At 30.5% G+C, this 20,987-nt stretch overlaps 1 protein-coding gene across 1 annotated transcript; it reads right to left on the minus strand.

Annotated features, from left to right (window-relative positions):
- Nucleotides 1–18,238: 18,238 nt before the first annotated feature.
- On the minus strand, nt 18,239–20,898 carry LOC111314869 (putative receptor protein kinase ZmPK1). Its single transcript, XM_022916483.2, has one exon. The coding sequence runs from the start codon at nt 20,896–20,898 to the stop codon at nt 18,484–18,486; it is 2,415 nt and encodes an 804-aa protein (XP_022772218.2). The 3' UTR covers nt 18,239–18,483.
- Between the last annotated feature and the right edge of the window lie 89 nt (nt 20,899–20,987).

Below are 20,987 nucleotides of genomic sequence, written 5' to 3' on the forward strand. Positions count from 1 at the left end.
AAGCTTATGTGTCATGGGAATGAATTGTTCTGCCTTAAATTATCTTCTAGCTAGAAGTGGTGCATAACTTGTTGATCCTTATAGACCTAAAAATGGGACCATTGTGTTGTCTCCACACTGATATAGCATGAGTTCATGAACCATCCACGAAACCAACCATTTCACCTCGACACTTGTCAGCTTTTGTAAGAAAGCTATCCATTCTTTTTTAGGCTTTTGTTCTGGCCACTCACTTTCACAAAATTTTTTTATTGGAGCTTTATTACGAAAATAAAGCTTCAAAAATATATTTTTCTTACATTTGAAGTGGCTTTTCATCCATAAATACAATAGTTGTATACAGCCCATGAAACGTCCCCTATTCTAGCAACAGTAACTCAAAAATCTAATAGTCTCTACCAGTATTATTGTTGAAAGGTTACAGCCATTGATAACGCTTTCGAAGAAGTCAACCATTGCTATTTCAATATATCCCAAAACCTTTGAAAAGATCACCATTTCGTATATGGCTAAGGCAAATGCATCCAACCCATGCTCTTCGTCAGCATGTTGTACTAAAAAATCGTGAAAAAACTTCCAAGGTAAGCAAACCTGTTCTTGTTTATTCTTTGTATGAGAATCCATAATCTTTTTATTTATCCCCATCAAATGGGCCAAATTCTTACGGAATCTTGATTTTTGTTTCTTGACATATATCTTGTCAGGAGCTGTGAGGTGCAAACCCAAAAAGTCGAGTATTCTTCAATAGTTGGAATCATATCAACTTCATTGAAGATGAAACACTTATATGAATGATCCCAAAATTCACTGTGGCTCTGATTAGTTTATTCTCAACATTTATTGCAAAAAAGTGTGTTATATGTCCATGTCTCTGGCAAAACTCTTCTTGTCTCAATGGACTCATTTTCTTCCATATATCGACCAAATCCTTTAGATTATTTTGTTTGAGAAGGATGGATGTTTCTTTAGACAAGGTAAAAGCATAGTCAATTGGTAGACAATCCCCCTCCTCTTGTTGGATCTTTTCTTATTGAACCTTTACTTCATTGGGTGACTCACAATGAGCTAATACAGATGAAGAGCAGACCAATCGTTCTGTGGAGTCCATGAAAAACTCTTTGTTGAAGACCATCTTTCAAGCAAATGTTCTTTATGTAACTTTATAATATGAATATGACAATGAATGAAAGAAGAGGTTAGAACATCGAATAAAAAAAATTAATTAATTAATTAAAACATCACACATAATAAACGGAATGAATCCTATACTTTTGGTCAATTCTAAAAAGAAAGAGATGGCTCTATCTATTGGTTAGGCACTTCTAAGGTTCACTATATGTGGTTTAAGGTTAAAGTCTAAAGGTTTCCAAATTATTCATTACATCATTGTCAGTTACAAACTAGTAAAGCACCCAAATCCTTACCCATTATAGGCTACGAGCGAAAATGATTCAATTTGAGTGGAAGTATTTCGCTAGCTACTGCGGAGGCATTAAAACCTCATGAAAGCATAAGTACTTTACCCCCTCCTAAAGGGACGAAGCTCGGGTATAGAGCTCATGTTATACTCATGCATATGAATAACATCATAAATAAAATAAAGGAATAGAGTGAATAAGTAAACAAAGATCCTTAAAAAAATCAATTTTAATAGGCTTTTGGATAACATAAATTTATTAGTTGGACTGACTCTCGGTTTTCCCTAGTGGAGTCACCAAACTACCATAACGTCTAGATCTGAGGACCTATCACTAGACATTTACTTGAAGAGTCGCCACCAATCTTTTTTGTTTATGTACGATTGGCCACCTAACTTAATTTATCCATTTTTAAAGAGAAATCTTAAGTTTGACATAGGTATCTTTGCAAGGTGGATCCAATATCTACAAAACCAGAATTAGGTGCGGGAGTACGATTACATGTGAGAAATATTATAGCACCCTCACAACGTCCATCGAAAGGTGGTACCAACTTAATTTCGTGTTATCCAATAAGCCTTGAAAATTTAACAAGTAATTAATTATTGAAAATTATTCCTAATTAACTCCAATACTTTTGGTAAAATATTAAGAAAAATTATCTCACTTCAAGAGTATACAAGAAAACTACTGTTTCACCTACAGAGGCTCCATCGTCAGATTATTTGACATTTAAAAAAAAAAAAAAAGAATAATGCTTCAAGAAGTCTCTTTTTTTATTTTGTTGTTTTATAAAAAAACTCATGCTTTTATACAAGAAAATTTGATATTTTCAACTTTTTCTCAAAAATGTTTTTATTAAAATTTTCATTTTCACATAAAATTTCAACTTTTTCTTAAAATGCTTATTGAAATTTTCATTTTTAAAGAAACTTGATACTTTTAACTTTTTCTTAAAATATTTTTTTTAATTCATTTTCAAGAAAAATTGATATTTTCAACTTTTCTTCAAAGATTTTTTTTTAAATTTGTTTTCAGAAAAAATTGATACTTTCAACTTTTCCTCAAAAATATTTTTTTAAAAATTTTTTTATTTTTATTTTCAAGGAAAATTGATACTTTCAACTTTTCTTCAAATATTTTTTTTTGAAATTTTTTATTCTTGTTTTCAGAAAAAATTGATACTTTCAATTTTTTCTCAAAAAATATTTTTGTGAAGATTTTATTTTCAAGAAAAATTAATACTTTCAACTTTCCCTCAAAAATATATTTTTTTGTTTATGCTTAAAGGAAATTGATATATTTAACTTTCTCTCAAAAATATTCTTTCAAAATTTTATTCTAAAAAGATAATTAAAATTTAAAGAATGTTTAATTAAATGAATAAATTATTTCAATTTAATAAGTAAAGAAATAAATAATAAAACTAAAGGAATAAAAAACCTTTGGCGACTCAGCTGAGCTCGAACGGAGTGCAGCTCAAGAGAGAGAATCGGCTGGAGCGATTTGATGTGCGGCTCAACAATGGCTAGGTGAACCGGTTGACGGGTCAATACACTGCGGGTCGAGTCGGATCTTGACAAAACACTCGAATCTTATCACTTTTAACTCCACAAAATGGCATCATTTTCAGCTGATATAAAAGGCTTGAAATTTTATTTTTTCTTCAGACTGTTTTTTCTCTTCTTTTCTCTATCCTTCTGTCTCTCTCTAAGTGATTTTTGATCGCTGTTTTTCATCGACTGTCATCGAAAAGTTTATCGATTTCTAGGTTTTATCATCGAAAACTAGATTTTCATCAGAAAGATGTCAAAAAACTTAAATTTTCGTTGAAAAATTCACCGAATTCTAGAAATTTTTTGAAAATTTCCAAAAAACCTAAAAAAAAAACCTCCAAAAAGCAATTAAAGCCACGAATTTCCCAAGAACCTCCTACGAAAGAAAATCTTGATTCTGACTCTCATGTTTTCCTCTCTTTTTCTCTCTGTCTTTACTCTGTGATTACTACTAGCTCTTATATAGGGCTTCACTCGCCCAATTTCACAAGGATTTGAAACTCAAAATCCTCTATCTTGTCATCTATTCTCCTTCATTTCAAAACGAGATCCCTTTATCCAATTTTAAATTTCAATTTTTTTTATAGAGTTCCACTAGAATTGGAACTCTATTTTTGCTTATTTATTAACTTATCTACAACAGCTCAAAAAAATCAATAAATAAAAATAGAAATAGGTGTCTACAGTAAGTAGCAAATCACTCAATTCTTTTAATATCCTTGTGGACATCAAAATTGTCTAGCCTTGATCAAATTTGCTATTTTTATTAAATAATAGATATTAATAAGATAATAATAATATTATTAAATATAATAATAAAAATTAAACAAAATACAAAAAAATGAAAAAAGTAAAAAAATAAAAAAACAAATAAAAAAATACAAGAGAATAAAAAAATACATGGCACCACTGGCACCACTCGTCCATTCTAGGATACTTGGCCCTGTGCCACCTGCTCAGGCATAGGGCCAAAACTAGACATATAGAATAAGGAGGCAAAGAGGGAGCTGGAGCTTGGGGTGCCGTACATGGCACCCTTCCCTCTACCAAGCTAGCACGCGGCATGGCTGTAACTCTTTAAATAGAGCTCCGTGTCAGACCAAAAGAGAAGAGGAAGAGATTCTGTAAAAAAAAAAAGTTTTTAAAATAAAAAAAATCTTCCTACCAGAAAAAAAATTCAAACAAAAATCACAGTCCTCGCTAAATTGATGAGGAACCCAGTGCCAAGCAAAACCTACAAAAATAAAAAAAAGTTAGTTTTAGTTAAAAAAAAAAAAAAAAGACTAAAACTTTAAACCCTGATCTACGTCAATCGAGGTTGTTTTCAATGAAAATGAGGTCGGATCCGACGATAGGGGGTTAAGGGGAACGTTTTGGTGTTTTTTTGGTATTTTTCAGCTACTGGGCGGAGACTACCGATGGTAGCCGAAAAGACGGACGGTGATTGACCGACCGTTCTAGAAAGAAAAGGCCTGAGAGTTTAGAGAGAGAGAGGGGGGAAAATGAGAACTTTTTTTTTTTGGCTTTTATAGAAAGTTGAAAGCTAAAACGGCGTTGTTTCATTAAAGGGTCAAAACGACATCGTTTTGAGTCGAATGATCCACACGTCAGCCCATAACCCAACTCGAGATCTATGCACTCGTCCCGATAACCCGTTTCTCATTTAAACTCTAACTGGTTCAACTGAAGTGAACCAAATCGAGCCGGACCAACCTCGAATAGTTGAACCGAGCCGGATCAACCCCAAACCATTGAACTTGACCAAACCGTCGAACCGTCCGAATTGACGTTGACCAGTCCGATTTAGGTGATTATTTTTTTGTTTTTTGTTTTTAATTTTTTTAAAATATTATTTTTGTTGTTTTAAATTTTATTATTAATATTTATGCATATTAAAATATTTAAATTTGCTAGAATAAATTTTTGTTGTTTTATAATATTAATAAATAAGAATAAATAATTAAATATATAGTAAAAATTTGTGATAATTTTGTTATTTTTAAAATAAATCTTATAAAATAATACAAAAATAAAAAATATAAAAAAAAATTTTTTATCCGATGATGAGATTCAAAGGTACTCCGAGTAGTGATACCCACAAAATTTCTATGTAAGAAAATTTTTTTAAAATACTGCCAGTGTATTGGAGTATTTATTAAAAAAATTTTAATATAATAAAAATTTTCTTTTGTTATAAAATAGTAAATAACCATTAACTAATAAATTAAGAATAAGCAATAAAAATGAGAAAAAAAAATTTTATTCGATGATAGGATTCTAAAAGTATTTCGAGTAGAGATGTTGTAAGAAATTCCTAGGTGAGAAGATTTTTTTAAATATTCTCAGTGTATTAAAATATTTATAAAAAATCTTCAATATAATAAAAATTTCATTTTTTTCAAAGTTTTAAATGAAAAAATTAATAAAAATTCTAAATAAAAAATATAACGTGTGCATTAATATATTATCATTTGCATTGCATGCATGGCATAGTTTTTTATAAAAAATAAAGTTGAGCCTCCGAAAATGAGATTTTAAAGTATTCCGAGAAGCGATGCCTAAGAAATCTCTACGTGAGAAGGAGTTCTTTTAATGTTACCAACATATTGAAATATTTTAAGAATTATTTCAATAAAAGGGTTCTGATTTATTTTTCTCAAATAAAAATTGAATAAAAAATGAAACAATAAATAAAATCAAATAACAAAAAATTTTCAACAAACAAAAAAAATTAAAAAAATTATTTTTCAAACACAAAAAATAAGATTGTTTTTATCAAAATCAATGGATAACACATAGTTAATTGGTATCATTTTTAAATGGGCACTGTGGGGGTGCTAATCATTCCCCACGCATAATCGACTCTCAAACCTAAACTATTTCGCAGACCATAAAATTATATTTTTAATAAATTTTAATTAATTTTAAAATCTTATTAAAGGGATAAATTTTAATAGGTGGTTAATCGTACTTAGCCAAAAAAGATTGGTGGTGACTCTTTTTTTATTTTCATTTTCAAATTCGTCGGTTAGCTCCAAAATCGTTACGACAGCTTGGTGACTCTACTGGGGATGCCATCGAGAGTCAAGCCAAAATTAACTAAGTGTTATCTTTAAATTTTGATTTAAACAATCCTAATTATTTTTTAAAATTTTTATTTTTTACTTTCAATAAGAAAAAGCCAAAAAAAAAAAAAACAACAAATCAAAAAGAAAAAGAAAAAATTCACACATGTTTTTTTCCTATGCTTCTTATGCTTTATTTTTTTGTATATATTACTCTTGATAAATTAGGAAACATATACACACACAATGACAAGATGCATTTCATGCATGAGCTCTATACCTAGGCTTTGTCCTTTATAGAAAGAAGTAAAGTACATATACCCCCGTGAGGTGATAACCTTCGCAATGGCAAGCGAAATACTTTCACTCAAATTGAGCCATTTCTGCTAGTAGCCTGTAATAGGTGAGGATCGGGGTGCCATACTAATTCAACGTGGACAACAGTAAGGAACAATTTAAGAACCTTTAGATGTATGTCAACTTAAATCTAGCATGTAATAAGCTGTAAGAAGCTAACCTTGAGTAGAACCTTGCCCACCCTCTTGTAGAAAATACCTAAGTCCAAAATGTATAGGAATAAAAGTTGTGTGTAATACAAAAACAAAACAAAACAAAAAATCTCAAATTTTTTTTCTTAAACCACCTTTTCACACTAACTCAAATTTGTTTTGTTTTCTTTCTCTTTTTACATTAATCATATCATACAATTCTGTATAAAAGTATTTGCTCTAAAACATCTTTCGCCTGAGAAGTCTTCATGAATCTCATAAAACTATAGACTTGCTTAAATCTCATGTAACAAAAGTTGTATGGAATTAATGAGAATTTTTAGTGCTAAAATTTGTCTAAGAGCAACTATCTCTCATTTGCATTCATGCATCGTGTGTACCATTTTTGTTTTTTTCAAAAAAAATAAAAAATTCAAAATAAAATTTTTAACACATGGCATTTTGATTTTTTTATAAAAGTTTAAGAATAGCTCACCTACAAAAAAATTTTAACTCAGTCTACTCACCATTCATATAACACCAGAGCTCAAACAAGAATCATTAAATAAGAACAAACCAGTCAATTTGAAAGGATTGAGAAGGCTCAAGAAGGACTAAAAGAAGATCTTAATAGGATAATGAACATGCTTAAGAATGTAGATAAAAAAAAAGTAGTGGAAGGAAATCCTAGCCTTCAATAGCAATCGTCAGATATGGTGGATCCTACACACCCTCCAAGGTTTGAGCCGTAGCCAACCCAACCTTCCCAAAGAGTTAGAGCTTAAATTTTTACCCTGAGAGGATATGCTTATCCGTATCCAGGAATGACATCCACACATGTTCTAAGATAATTTTAAAATTTTACTAATCTTGTCGTGGTAAAAAAATCATCTGAGCCAATCTTAATTCCTGACTTGGATGATTTCAATGAGAGAGAAAAGTTAGAGATAGAGACATCTGAGAAAGTAGAAGATACTAGTGCTTAATAGAAGATGAAATTATTAGAAAAAAGACTTAAGGCCATAAAGAGAATGGATTTTTATGACTCTACGGATGCAACTGAACTTTGTTTGGTTTCAGATGTGGTCATTTTACCTAAATTTAAGGTCCTTAAGTTTGAAAAATATGATGGCACAAAATGCCCAATAACTCATGTCACCATGTATTATAGCAAGATGGTGACACATACTCGTGATGAGAAGTTATTGATGCATGTATTTCAGGCTAGCCTTACGGGATCTATAGCCATATGGTATATTCAACTAGACATGACTAGTATTTGTTCATGGTAAGAGTTTATAAGGGTATTTTTTACACAATATCGGTATATCATGGATCTAACTTCAGATCATCTATCTCTATAGAACATGAAAAAAAAGTAATTGAAAGCTTTAAAGAGTATGCACAGAGATGAAAAGATATGGTAGCACAAGTTCAACCTCTCTTCATTAAGAAAGAGACAACTGTCTTGTTTGTAAATACCCTGAAAGTACCGTACTATAAGAGACTGATAGGTAATGCTACTAAAAGCTTTACAGATATGATGATATCTGATGAATTATTAAAAATATCATAAAGAATGGTAAGCTCAATGTAAGAGAGACAAGCAAAGTAAAAAAAGGTGAAGCTAAAAAAAAAGAGAATGAAGCCCAAGCAGTGAACTATGTGGGGTAATAGTTCGGAGGTTTCACTCTACACCCTACACCAATGTACCAAACCCATTACCCTCTCATAAATAATGTCACATTCATCCCTTATCCTTGTAAATCGTATCAGTCACTATAATAACCAGCTTGTACACCTTATTTTTAGCCATCTTTTCGAACATCCAATTATTCATACAACCATTTTGTTGCATCTACCATATCAGAACAAAGATCCAATCCAAGTAGTGGTTCGAGAGCCCCAAAAAATACTAAAAAAAGAACCATTTTTGACCCTATTCTTATATCTTACACAGAATTGTTACCCCAACTTATCCAAAATCAGCTTTTAGAACCTATGCATCTAAAGCCCCTTCAACCCCCTTACCAAAAATGGTATGATCCTAATGTAAAATATGATTACCATAATGAAAATTAGCATCACTCAATATAGAACTGTCCTGCACTGAAATACAAGGTTAGAAATCTCATTAAAGCTGAAAAATAAAATTTGAAACTAACAAGGATCATCGTGTTGCTAAAAACTCTATACCTTGATATATTGAAAAAGAGGTGAACTAATGGTGTTAAAGTATTAATATGAATTTTGATATGATGGACAGATGAGGAATTGGAGAATGATTCTATGGCTTTTTTCGGGGGAAATGATGGATATTTTGTTCGGTGTTGCAAAGAAGTAGATTGATTTAAAATAAAAAAATGTGCCCATTTTGTTTCATTTTTCACTTCTGTATTAAACATGTGTATGAACTTCATGACTTGTATGAAAGTTGAATCTGAATGCTAAGAGCCTTATTTTTTTCTTTTTTATCTTAAGTTTTAAACAAAAAATATTTTTTCCTCTTCATAATAAAAAGTCTTAAAAAATTTGGTGGTCGTTATTATAAACCTACCCGAATAAAATATTCCAATGTCTTTTTCATGCCCCAAAATCACTTGAAAAAGAAACCTTAATGCTCTAAAAGATACAAGTTTGAACTTTGTGATGCTTCTCTCAAAGCAAAAAACACTGAAAATGATCAATATGAAAGAAAAAAAAACTTTTGAGTTCATTAAAAATCAGGCAAATATGATGCTATTTTATCTAGATATTGATGATTTGATAAGTGTCAAGACTATGCTTCAAACAAAAAGTCATCTAGATAGCCATGAATACACAAACACATTATTTTTTTTGTCTAAGGGGTATCTGACAAAAGAGCATGATTTTTAGTTGCCTTAAGATTACCTAGTTTAGGACATGAGGTAATTACATGGTGATGTGTGCAATTGAGACCAAAATAAACCCTTTCAACATGATTTTTATTGTCACATAAACCTTGCTGACTTATCAAGATATAATAAAGATTGGTTGTGATGTGAGTTATGAAAACAAGAAGAAAAAGAAAATTAAATAAAAAATAAAAAAATATTGATGGTTACATCGTATGCTCTAGATATTCAAACGATCTAAAAAAAAAAGAGGTTATAAAAATAAAATTTTAATTTTTCAAGGAATCACTCTTCAGTATAAGTGACCAAATTTGAGATGATAAATGGCCATCTTTCCTTATCCTTTTACAAATAAAAAATTATTCATTTGCTACCCGTTTGAGCCTAGTGAATTCTTTCTAAATGAACCTTAATCAAGGATCATCCTTTATATTAGGAGAAAAATATAAAGAAAGATTTATTTAATGAAGTCATGAAAGAATGCCTTGAGTTGTTGGGGAAAATGTTAAACAAATTGAGTTTAGAAGTTTTGAACATATTCTAGCAAATGTTGAAACATGCAAGAAAAAGCAAAAGTGAAAGCAAAAAAAAAAAAAAAAAAAAAAACAAGAGAAAAAAGAGATGATTGGATGTTACGACTGAAAAAATAAAAGGAATGATGCCCAAAAGAAAGTCATGCACATGATGTAAAATGGTTCTTAGTCTGATTACCTTTAAACATATGTTTTGGGCATGTTTATCCATTCCTTTAGAACCTTAAATCTTGGCCTATGTTACATACCTTGAAAAGTCCATTTCAATCAAACATGAATGTTTGAACTGAAGAGTTTGTTTCTTGTAAAATCCTTCATGAACAACTTCTCTTTTGTCCATTTTCTTTTTCACAAGAATACTTGAATGCATGATGAAATCATCAAAAATAAAATAAAAAACAAAAAAAGGTAAAAAAAAAAAAGAGAAAAATGAAAGAATAAGCTCTATGGTGAAAACCCAAAAATGGGCAGTCTAGAGCAAGAATGGGATTGTAACACGAGAACTCATCGCAACCAATGATTGAGATTGTGTATAAGGGTTATCATAGAAAATCTTGGCCTTGCCTAATATGATCTTAAATTAACCACAGCTAGTTTTGACATCTATTAAAATACCACATTGTGACACTAAAAAGAGTGTCAAATTTGATTTAACCATTACAAAACTTCCCAAAAAATTTGTTATTGAGCCTAGATAAAAATTTAATTTTCTCATGCAGACCTTATTTGACAATTGATCATCACAACCTTTTGAAAAGATAGAATTGCCATGTATATAATAATGATCACCATTTTTTTTAGAGACTTAAGAGTCACGTTGTTTCATAAAGGTTAACTAAAGTGATTTTTTTTTTTAGAATTTTATCATTAAAATAAAATGTTTTTAGAGAGGAAAAATAAAATTTTGAAAAAATTTTAAATAAAATAAGGGGTAATATGGGAACACAAAAGTATGTTTAATCAGTTGAATTTTTACCATGGTTTGAGGGCTCATTTTTTACAATTTCCTTTCATCAAGTTTGAATTGGTTATATGCATGTTCGATTTGAAGATAAAAATGGAAAGAAAAGTCAAAAAATCCAAATTGTGAAGAAAAAAAGCAAAATTGATGAAAATGAACAGCAAAGAAAGGATTTGGAATTGAGATAGAAGATTCAGGATCGAATGAAAGAGAACTTTAAAGAAAAGAAGATTTTGGGTAGTAGCATATCTTGACCTTTTTAAAAAAAAAATTTTTTTAAGCATTTAAACCTTTTGACATTACATTTGTATCATTAGCTTGTCCTTCATTAATAAAACATATGTGTATTGGTATTTTTTTGAAAAGATATTTGCATTTCATGCGTATCATTTTAAGAAAAGGCATTTGTATTTCATGTGCATCATTTTAGGAAAAGACATTTGTATTTACATCCTCATTTTAAGAGAAGACATTTGCATCATAATGGTATTCACCAATTTTAAAAGCATTAAAGAAGAAAAAAAAATGAGGCAAAAACAAATTCAAAAGATCAAAACGTGATGGCACAAGATGAAAGCTTTAAGCTCAATCTAGCTGGTAAGAAGGTTGTTAACCCAGTGAAATCGACATCAGTTAAGAAAAATCTTGTGATAAATTATTTTCAAAGTTCTCGGTGGTGATATCTGAGTATTAAAATATGAATTTCATTTTTTTGGTGGTGATATCTAAGACATTTTCAAAGTTTTCAGTGGTGATATCCGAGTATTAAAGTATGAATTTCATTTTCTTGATGATGATATCCAAGACATTTTCAAAATCAATCAATGGTGATATCTGAGTTTAAAGTTTAAATTTGCATTTGTATTTTCTTGGTGGTGAAATCCAAGACATTTTTAAAATCACTCGGTGGTGATATATGAGTATTAAAAAAAAAAGTCATTTGCATCTTTTCAGTGGTGATGTCCTAGTGTTAAGATTTGAATTACGTTTTTTTGGTTATGATATCTGAGTGTTAAGGCTTGAATTACATTTTCTCGGTGATGATATCTGAGTGTTAAGATTTGAATTGCATCTTTTCGATGGTGATATCTGAGTTTAAAGTTTGAATTTGCATTTGCATTCTCTTGACGATGATATCCAAGTATTAAAGCTTGAATTTCATTTTCTCGATGGTGATATTCAAGTTGTCTTCAGTGACGATATCTGAAGTCTTTTGCATATTCTCGATGGTGATATCCGAGTTTAAAGTTTGAATTTGCATTTGCATTTCCTCAGTGGTGATATCTAAGTATTAAAGCTTGAATTGCATTTACTCGATAGTGATATTCGAGTTTCCTTCGATGACGATATTTGAAATCATTTGCATATTCTCGGTGGTGATATATGAGTTTAAAGTTTGAATTTACATTTGCATTCCCTCAGTGGTGATATACAAGTATTAAAGCTTGAATTGCATTTTCTCGATAATGATATTCGAGTTTCCTTCGATGGCGATATCCGAAGTCATTTGCATATTCTCGATGGTGATATCTGAGTTTAAAGTTTGAATTTACATTTACATTTTCTCGGTGGTGATATCCGAGTATTAATGTTTGAATTGCATTTTCTCAATGGTAATATTCGAGTTTTCTTCTATGACGATATCTGAAGTCATTTGCATCTTTTTGGTGGTGACATCCAAGATTATTTATCCTTTGATAGTGATATTCAAAGTTATTTTTTTAATGGTTTAATTTAAAGTTGTTGAGCCTCTGATGAAATGAGCTTTTTTCAAGATGAGAATTTTTTTAAAGTTGTTGAGCCTTTGCTGAAAAGAGCTTTTTTCAAAATAAAATTTTTAAAGTTGTAGAGCCTCTACTGAGAAAAGTTTTTTTCAAGATAAAATTTTAAAGTCGTTGAGCCTCTGTTGAGATGAGCTTTTTCTAAGATGAGATTTTAAAGTTGTTGAGTCTCTAACTGAGATGGGTCTTTTTCAAAAGAGAATATTAAAGTCGTTGAGCCTCTATTAAGAGAAGCTTTTTTTTAAGATGAAATTTTAAAGTTGTTGAGCCTCTACTGAGAGGAGCCTTTTTCAGATTTTAAATTTTTAAAAGTTGTCGAGCTTCAAGTAAGAGATGCATTTCGATTTGATGAGAAAAGCTTTCTGATTAGTTTAAGTATAAAGTATAAAAAAAAAACTTTTTTGAACAAAATTGATGTCTTTGTCTTTGCACTATTCATGATTCTCAGCAATGTGCAAAGAGAGATAGCTGTAGACATCAAATTTACTATTTTTATTAAATAATAGATATTAATAAGATAATAATAATATTATTAAATAAAATAATAAAAATTAAACAAAATACAAAAAAAAATGAAAAAAAAAAAAACAAACAGAAAAATACAAAAGAAGGAAAAAATAAAGGAGAGGGGCTGGTGCCTAGTGCCATGCACGGCACCACTAGCACCATCCCTCATGCTAGGATGCTAGGCCCTATACCACCTGCTCAAGCATAGGGCCAAGACTAGACAATATAGAATAAGGAGATAGAGAAGGAGTTGGTGCTTGGGGTGCCGTACATGGCACCCCTCCCTCTGCTAAACTAGGCACGAGGCATGGTCGGAGCTTTATAAACAGAGCTCCGTGCTCTGTGCCAGACCAAAAGAGAATAGGAAGAGATCTTGTAAAAAAAAAGTTTCCAAAATAACAAAAAAAACTTTCTTACCATAAAAAAATTCAAACAAAAATCATAATCCTCGTCGAATCGGTGAGGAACCCAGCGGTAAGCAAAACCTGCAAAAAAAAAAAGTTAGTTTTAGTTTTAAAAAAAGGGGAGACTGAAACTTTAAACTTTGATCTACGTTGATCGAGATTGTTTTCGGTGAAAAGGAGGTCGGATCCGGCGATGGGGGTTGAGGGGACCATTTTGGTATTTTTCGACGATCGACCGACAATTACTGACGGTGGCCGGAGCGATGGATGGTGATTGGCCAACCGATCTAGAGAGAGAGTCTGAGAGTTTAGAGAGAGAGGGGGAGAAAAAAAATGAGAAAAAAAGTTTTGGCTTTTATAGAAAGGTGAAAGCCAAAATGGCATAATTTTATTAAAGGGTTAAAATGACGTCGTTTTGACCTGAAAGATCTGTGTGTCAGCCCATGACCTAACTCGAGATCCGCACACCCCACCCGATAACTCGTTTCTTATTTAGCCTATGACTGGTTCAGCTGAACCGAACCAAATCGAGCCGGATCAGCCTCAGACCGTCGAACCGTTCAGACTAACGTTGATCGGATCGTTGACCAATCTAATTCAGGTGATTTTTTTTTATTTTTTGTTTTTTTTTTTAATTTTTTTAAATATTATTTTTGTTGTTTTAAATTTTATTATTAATATTTATGCATATTAAAATGTTTAAATTTGCTATAATAAATTTTTGTTATTTTATAATATTAATAAATAAGAATAAATAATTAAATATATAGTAAAAATTTATGATAATTTTGTTATTTTAAAAATAAATCTTATAAAATAATACAAAAATACTAAAAAAATAAGAAAAAAGAAAATTTTATTCGACGATGAAATTTAAAGGTACTCCGAGTAGTGATACCTATGAAATTTCTATATGAGAAGATTTTTTTTAAATACTGTCAGTGTGTTGGAGTATTTATTAAAAAAATTTCAATACAATAAAAAAAATTTTTTGCTATAAAATAGTAAATAATAATTAACTAATAAATTAAGAATAAGCAATAAAAATGAGAAAAAAAAAATTTTATCCGATGATGGGATTCTAAAAGTATTCCGGGTAGAGATGCTTTAAGAAATCTCTAGGTGAGAATTTTTTTTAAATATTCCCAGTGTATTGGAATATTTATAGAAAATCTTCAATATAATAAAATTTTCATTTTCTTTAAAGTTTTAAATGAAAAAATTAATAAAATTTCTAATGTGCATTAACATATTATCATTTGCATTGCATGCATGACATAGTTTTTTACGAAAAATAAATTTGAGCATCCGAGGATGAGATTTTAAAGTATTCCAAAAAGCGATACCTAAGAAATCTCTACGTGAGAAGGAGTTCTTTTAATGTTATCAACTTATTGAAACATTTTAAGAATTATTTCAATAAAAAGGGTTCTGATTTATTTTTCTCAAATAAAATTTGAATAAAAAATGAAACAATAAATAAAATCAAATAACAAAAAAATTTCAACAAACAAAGAAAATCAAGAAAATTATTTTTCAAATACCGAAAATAAGACTGTTTTTATCAAAATTAATGGATAACACATAATTAATTGGTACTGTTTTTAAACGGGCCCTATAGGAGTGCTAATCATTCTCCAAGCGTAACCGACTCCTGAACCTAGACTATTTCGTAAACAATAAAATTATCTTTTTAATAAATTTTAATTAATTTTAAATCTTATTAAGTGAATAAATTTTAATATGTGGCCAATCGCACCTAACCAAAAAGGATTGGTGGCGACTCTATTTTTTATTTTCGTTTTCAAATTCGTCGGGCGGCTCCAAAACCATTACGACAATCCTAATAAATAAAGAAATATTCAAAAATCAAAATTTATCTTGATAATATATATTTAATAAAGTAAACCTTCATTGGATCATCTTAGGCAAATTGGGTTGTGTGACAACTTTTTCGATAATTCGAAACTATTTAAAAGTATTTTTTTAGCATATAAAACAAAATTTTTTTAATATAATAAAATGCCTAAAATTAAATATAAAAATGAAATCAAGAAAGTAAAACATAAAAATCAATTTCAATATAAATTTTTACAAATATTTAATAATTTTACATTTAATAGTAATTATCTTTTGTAAATCTAAATATAATTTAATAGTCATTAACAATACTAATAATATGAAATTAATACAATAAAAATATATTAAAAAATAATAATGATTTATTAAAAATAATATAACTAAAATTAATGTAATTTCTAACTAAATAAATCAAATATTGGCTGAAAACACTTTCTAAAATAATTAAAAACGAAAATTTCTAAATTCTAAAAATTTCATATTCTGTAATCATCTGGCTTACTTTAAACCACAAAAACTTAAACATTCTACAGTTCATAATGAAAAAAAAAGGCTCTAATTTAAAGTAGAGATGTAATACTATAACCCAGAATTTTATTTCAGCAAAAATTATTTTTAAAAGCCTAAGTTTCGAAGGTCAAAACTTGACAAGTTATTACAAATAGCCTAGATTTTTTTGGTTTCAGATTCAAGAAACCTATTTTGAGGCTTTGATTCTCTTAACCTATAAATCATATGAACAAACCAATTGTACCATTAGAAAGTTCACATTTCACACTATCAAAAGCACCTAAAGTTTGACAAATTAGCCATAAGAGTAAGGCGTTCCACAAAATTAAAGTTGAGTGTTTGTAATTGTTAGAAATAAAAAAATCAAAAATTTAAAATACTAAAATTTTTTAAATTACTCAACTAATTGATGTGCCACACATACTATTAGAAAGGTCTTGAACAGACATTTCCATTGCTACCCGTAATTTCACCAAATTGTCACTGAAAAGTCATCGAAATATTTTTGAAAGTGAAAACATACAAAATATAAGTTGGGATTTGTAAGAAATTACATAAAACATGAAAAGTCTAAGAGTTTTAAGCAAAATTTTACTTTAATAAGAGATTTTTAGAATCAATTTGCCTTTTTCCTTCCTCTCTTCTTCTTTTCGAAGGTTAGTTTCTATCAATCCTCAATTTCTTTTTCTAATAGAAAAATAATATTGAAGAATAAAACTACCTGAATAATAAAAGGCATAATAATAAAATACTTTTATTGTAAATAAAAATTTTGTTGGGGCAAGTTTTTAATTATGATAAAACATGGGCTGAAAAATAAAAGTTTAAGAAATAAGTTTTTTTTTTTTAAGACATAAACCATATAATATAATTAAAATCATAGGCTGATTTTTGTGGGTATTATAATACATACATCCATGTGCAAATAAAAATCATGTTTATTACGGTACTTAAACCCAAAATTCCGTGATAATAAGGCACACATTTGAGACTTAAATTTATGAGTTTGGCAATATTCGGGACACCTCAAAATGGTAATTCAAGATTGAAATTAACATTTTGTATCCTTGTAATCAAAGAATAAGAAGAGAAACGTCTTGAGATGATGAATGGAGAGAACAATTTATTGAAAGAAGTAAAGGCAGTTTTCTATACAATTGAATTAAACAAAAAAAAAAAGTAAAATATTGGATAAAGTCCTCTATTCCAGTTTAATTTTATAAAAAATTAAAAAAAAAAAGCAATAAAGGACTAATTCATATCAATATCATAAAGAAATAAAATATATTCCAATTTATATTTTAGATTTTTGGAAAGGCTAGCAACCTTCAATTTGTTGTTACATTTAAATCGTCATTTATGTAAATTTTTTTAAAATTAGTTAAAATAATAAAAAAGTTTTTGAATTTTATCATTTTATTTAAATAATTTTTTATATTTTTATTACACTCTAATAAATTCTTAACCTTTACTTTACATCTAAATAAATTTTTAAATTTAATTTATATTTAAATAAAACGTTTAACTTTTAATTTGTATTTAAATAAACTCTTAACATAAACTAATTTTTTGTTCGAAATTATAACTTACTTAATATAAATTAAAAATAATACTTTATTTGAACACAATAAAAATATAAAAATTTATTTAAATAAAATATTAAAATTAAAAAACTCTTTTAATATTTTAACCTTTGAAATTCTTTAACTAGTCCCAACATTATTAATTTTTTATGTGCAACAAAATAATATGTGTGATTGCAACTATCCCTCCCGCACCTTTGAAAATTTGAATATGCAATTTGAACGGAAAAAAATTTTTTTTTAATCAAATAAACTTCATTCTAATGGCAGCACCGAATAAGATCTTAAAATATTAAAATTCAATTATAAAACACAATTTCTGTCAGTGACTTTTTAATATAATAGAAATCTTTTAATAGAGCTCTCAAATAAAGTCTTATTTAATTAAATTTTTTAGAATAAACTTATGGTTGTTCTATTGGGTGGTTAATTTCTATTTTTATATAAATAAACAATTTATTTAAGAGAAAACGAAAAGAAAAAGTTAGCTATCCGCATGACTTAGATGTAGGGGGCTGGAAATTAAGCCCATAAAATGACAAAACCAGGGAAAATTAAAACCTTCTCCATTTTCTGAAGCATGTAAGCTGTTGAGTTTGTTTTGCTCTACAATGGGGGAAAAGAATTCCTACCCCAATAATTTTACTTGGATCAAGAGAGGAACCATTATGTAAAAAGTAAAGAAAATCTAAAAGTAAAAAGTAAAGAAAATCTAAAACTATCATTTATTCAGGTTGTACATATAGTGGGAAAACCAGAGAAATAAAGAGTACAATCGCAATAAATTCTAGCATTTGACGAAAAAACTTAATACATGCAGAATATGAAAAAAAAAAACCACAAACCAGAATGTTGAAAAGAGGTTTGGCGAGCTTCAATTATTCTTGGATTACTGCTAATGGAGCTAAACTAATTAATGCATAGATGCATACAAAGTGCTGCTAGTTTTCGTTTTCATTGTGATGATCAAGAAGCCTCTCAACGACTTGACTCATGGTGGGCCTTGCATTACCGTCATCTTGTACGCAATCAAGAGCCACTGCAACCAGAATTTCCATCTTTTGCTTATCATAATTGCCTTCCAACAAGGGGTCTACTATTTCTGCAATCCTTGCTTCAATTGATTTTGATCCTTTCTTCTTTTCCTTGACCCTATTTACTGACATGTATTCCACCTCCCCTTCAGCAATATCCACGAATCGAATCCCTTCTGTTGGGCTCTTTCCGGTCACTATTTCCAACACAACGATACCGTAGCTGTAAACATCTACTTTGGATGTAATGCGCTGATTGAAAACCCACTCTGGAGCCATGTAACCTCTAGTTCCCCTTATCTTTGAGAAGCTAGAATTATAGAGCTTACCTCTGTCAAGTAGCTTGGATAGGCCAAAATCAGATACCTTTGGTTTGTAGCCCGAGTCCAGTAGTATGTTTTGGGGCTTTACATCACAATGCAAGACCCATTCTAAGCACTCATCATGTAGGTAAGCTAGGCCTTTGGCAGTGCCCAAGGCAGTGCCCAAGGCGATCTCGTACCTCTTTTGCCAGTCAAGTTCATTGGAAGAGAGCTTTTCTGCTAAGGATCCATGCGCCATATATTCATAAACAAGCAGCCTGTGCTTTTTCTCCGCGCAATATCCCCACATTTCGATCAAGTTCATGTGGTTAAGCTTCCCAATGGTTTTTACTTCTGCTAGGAACTCAGCTTCTCCTTGATTTGCTTCATTCAGTCGCTTGACTGCTACAACTCTGCCATCAGGTAGCATACCTTTGTACACAACACCTGCCCCTCCTCTTCCAATTTCTTCACTGAAGTTCTGTGTTGCCACTTTCAGCTCATCAAATGTGAATCTCTTAAATCCAGTTGCTGTGAGGAGGTGGCATTCTTTAGCTACATTCTTCTTTTGCCTAGCTCTATCTAAGAACAACCAAACCAAAAAGATGGAAATAATCTCAACTCCTCCCAATGCACTTGCAAAATAAAGCATGAACTTCACCATCACATTTTCTTGGCTTTTAGCATAACTTCTTTCTAGCTTAATAGTACCATTTTTTGGGCAATCTAAACTGATTTCCTGCAAAATCTCCTTGTTCTTGTTAGAGATATATGATTTGGGCAGCTTTATATAGACGTCTCCGGTGAAGCTAGATGTTTGGTGTCCGTTTCGCAATAGACTCTTACGGAAACAATAGAAAACTTCACCGATCAATCGATATTGAAAGCCTTTACATTGGGCCCTCTGCAGGCATCCGGTTTCACACTCCTTTAAGGTTTTATTGGAAAAAAATCCAACATCATCATAACCATAAAAATCAGCATTACGAACACGGAGAAAAGTAAAGTCACTAGCATTGTGGGGAAAATCATTTTCTGGTTCACAACCGTAAGACCAATCAGTTTGATTCTTCACCTTGAATCCTTGAGGGCAAGAGCATTTCCTCCCATTACTCGGAGAATACGTACAGAGACTATTTTCCCCACAAATGCCATGAATCGAGCATGGTTGACTTATAGCTTGCCATGAAACAACCCATGTTTCTTTCGTTTCTTCTCTGCTGTACAATCGAAGGTTACCATCATAATCAACAGTCAATCTTCTCTGGATCCAACTTGCACCATAATCTATAGACCGAATAGTAAAATTATCACTTGAACTAAAATTGCCAAACAAATCGATTTTCGCATTTCTCCTGTTGAAGATGAACCTTCCCTGATCCCAGTTTGAAAGCGATGGATCTGGCCAATAAATACTTGAAATCTCAGGACCATCAAAAAGGAGACGAAGAACATTATCATTATCGAAAAAGAGCTTATAGAAGCCAGAAGAATAGTTGCCTTTTCCTTTTCTAGAGACAAGTGCTGTGTATCTGGTGAGTGGTTGTAAAGGAAGAACGGTATCTGTCGGAGAATCAAAGCTCTTCCATAAAATAGTACCTTCAGAATTACTCAGAACAAGATTACCATAGTCGTTGAGCTGTAACTGCACTAAGGGCAGGGAAACGGTGGCCGTGGCCCAAACGTTGAACTGAGCAGCATCTGTTAGGATAAGATTGCCGGTTCCTAAGAGCGAAAGTTTTGAACGCCTTCCATTAACCGGGTGATCACGGTTTGCCATCCAAACAACGGTGCAACTGTGAACAAGACAAGTTGGTTTGCTGAACCATATGGCAAAAGCATAAGCATTTTCGCCAACAGAATAAAAGCCAGCTGAGAAAGTGCCCGTTGGTGATATTATAACATCTCTCGGATTCTCCACGGAAAGAGATGATCCTTCGCTCAATTTTTGATATGTTGAAGATGACAATGGAGTTAACAATATCAAAGATAAAATAAGTGAAAAATATAAGGAACCCATTCGGAGCTTCAAGGTGAAAGTTAATGCAGGGGACAGTTAGGATTCATCCTGAAGCAGCTTAAAAAGACATTTGCCTTAAGTCATGTGTT

The sequence above is a fragment of the Durio zibethinus genome, chromosome 20, assembly GCF_047325235.1.
Source record: "Durio zibethinus cultivar Kanyao isolate XHJ-2024 chromosome 20, ASM4732523v1, whole genome shotgun sequence".
Lineage (NCBI taxonomy): Eukaryota > Viridiplantae > Streptophyta > Magnoliopsida > Malvales > Malvaceae > Durio > Durio zibethinus.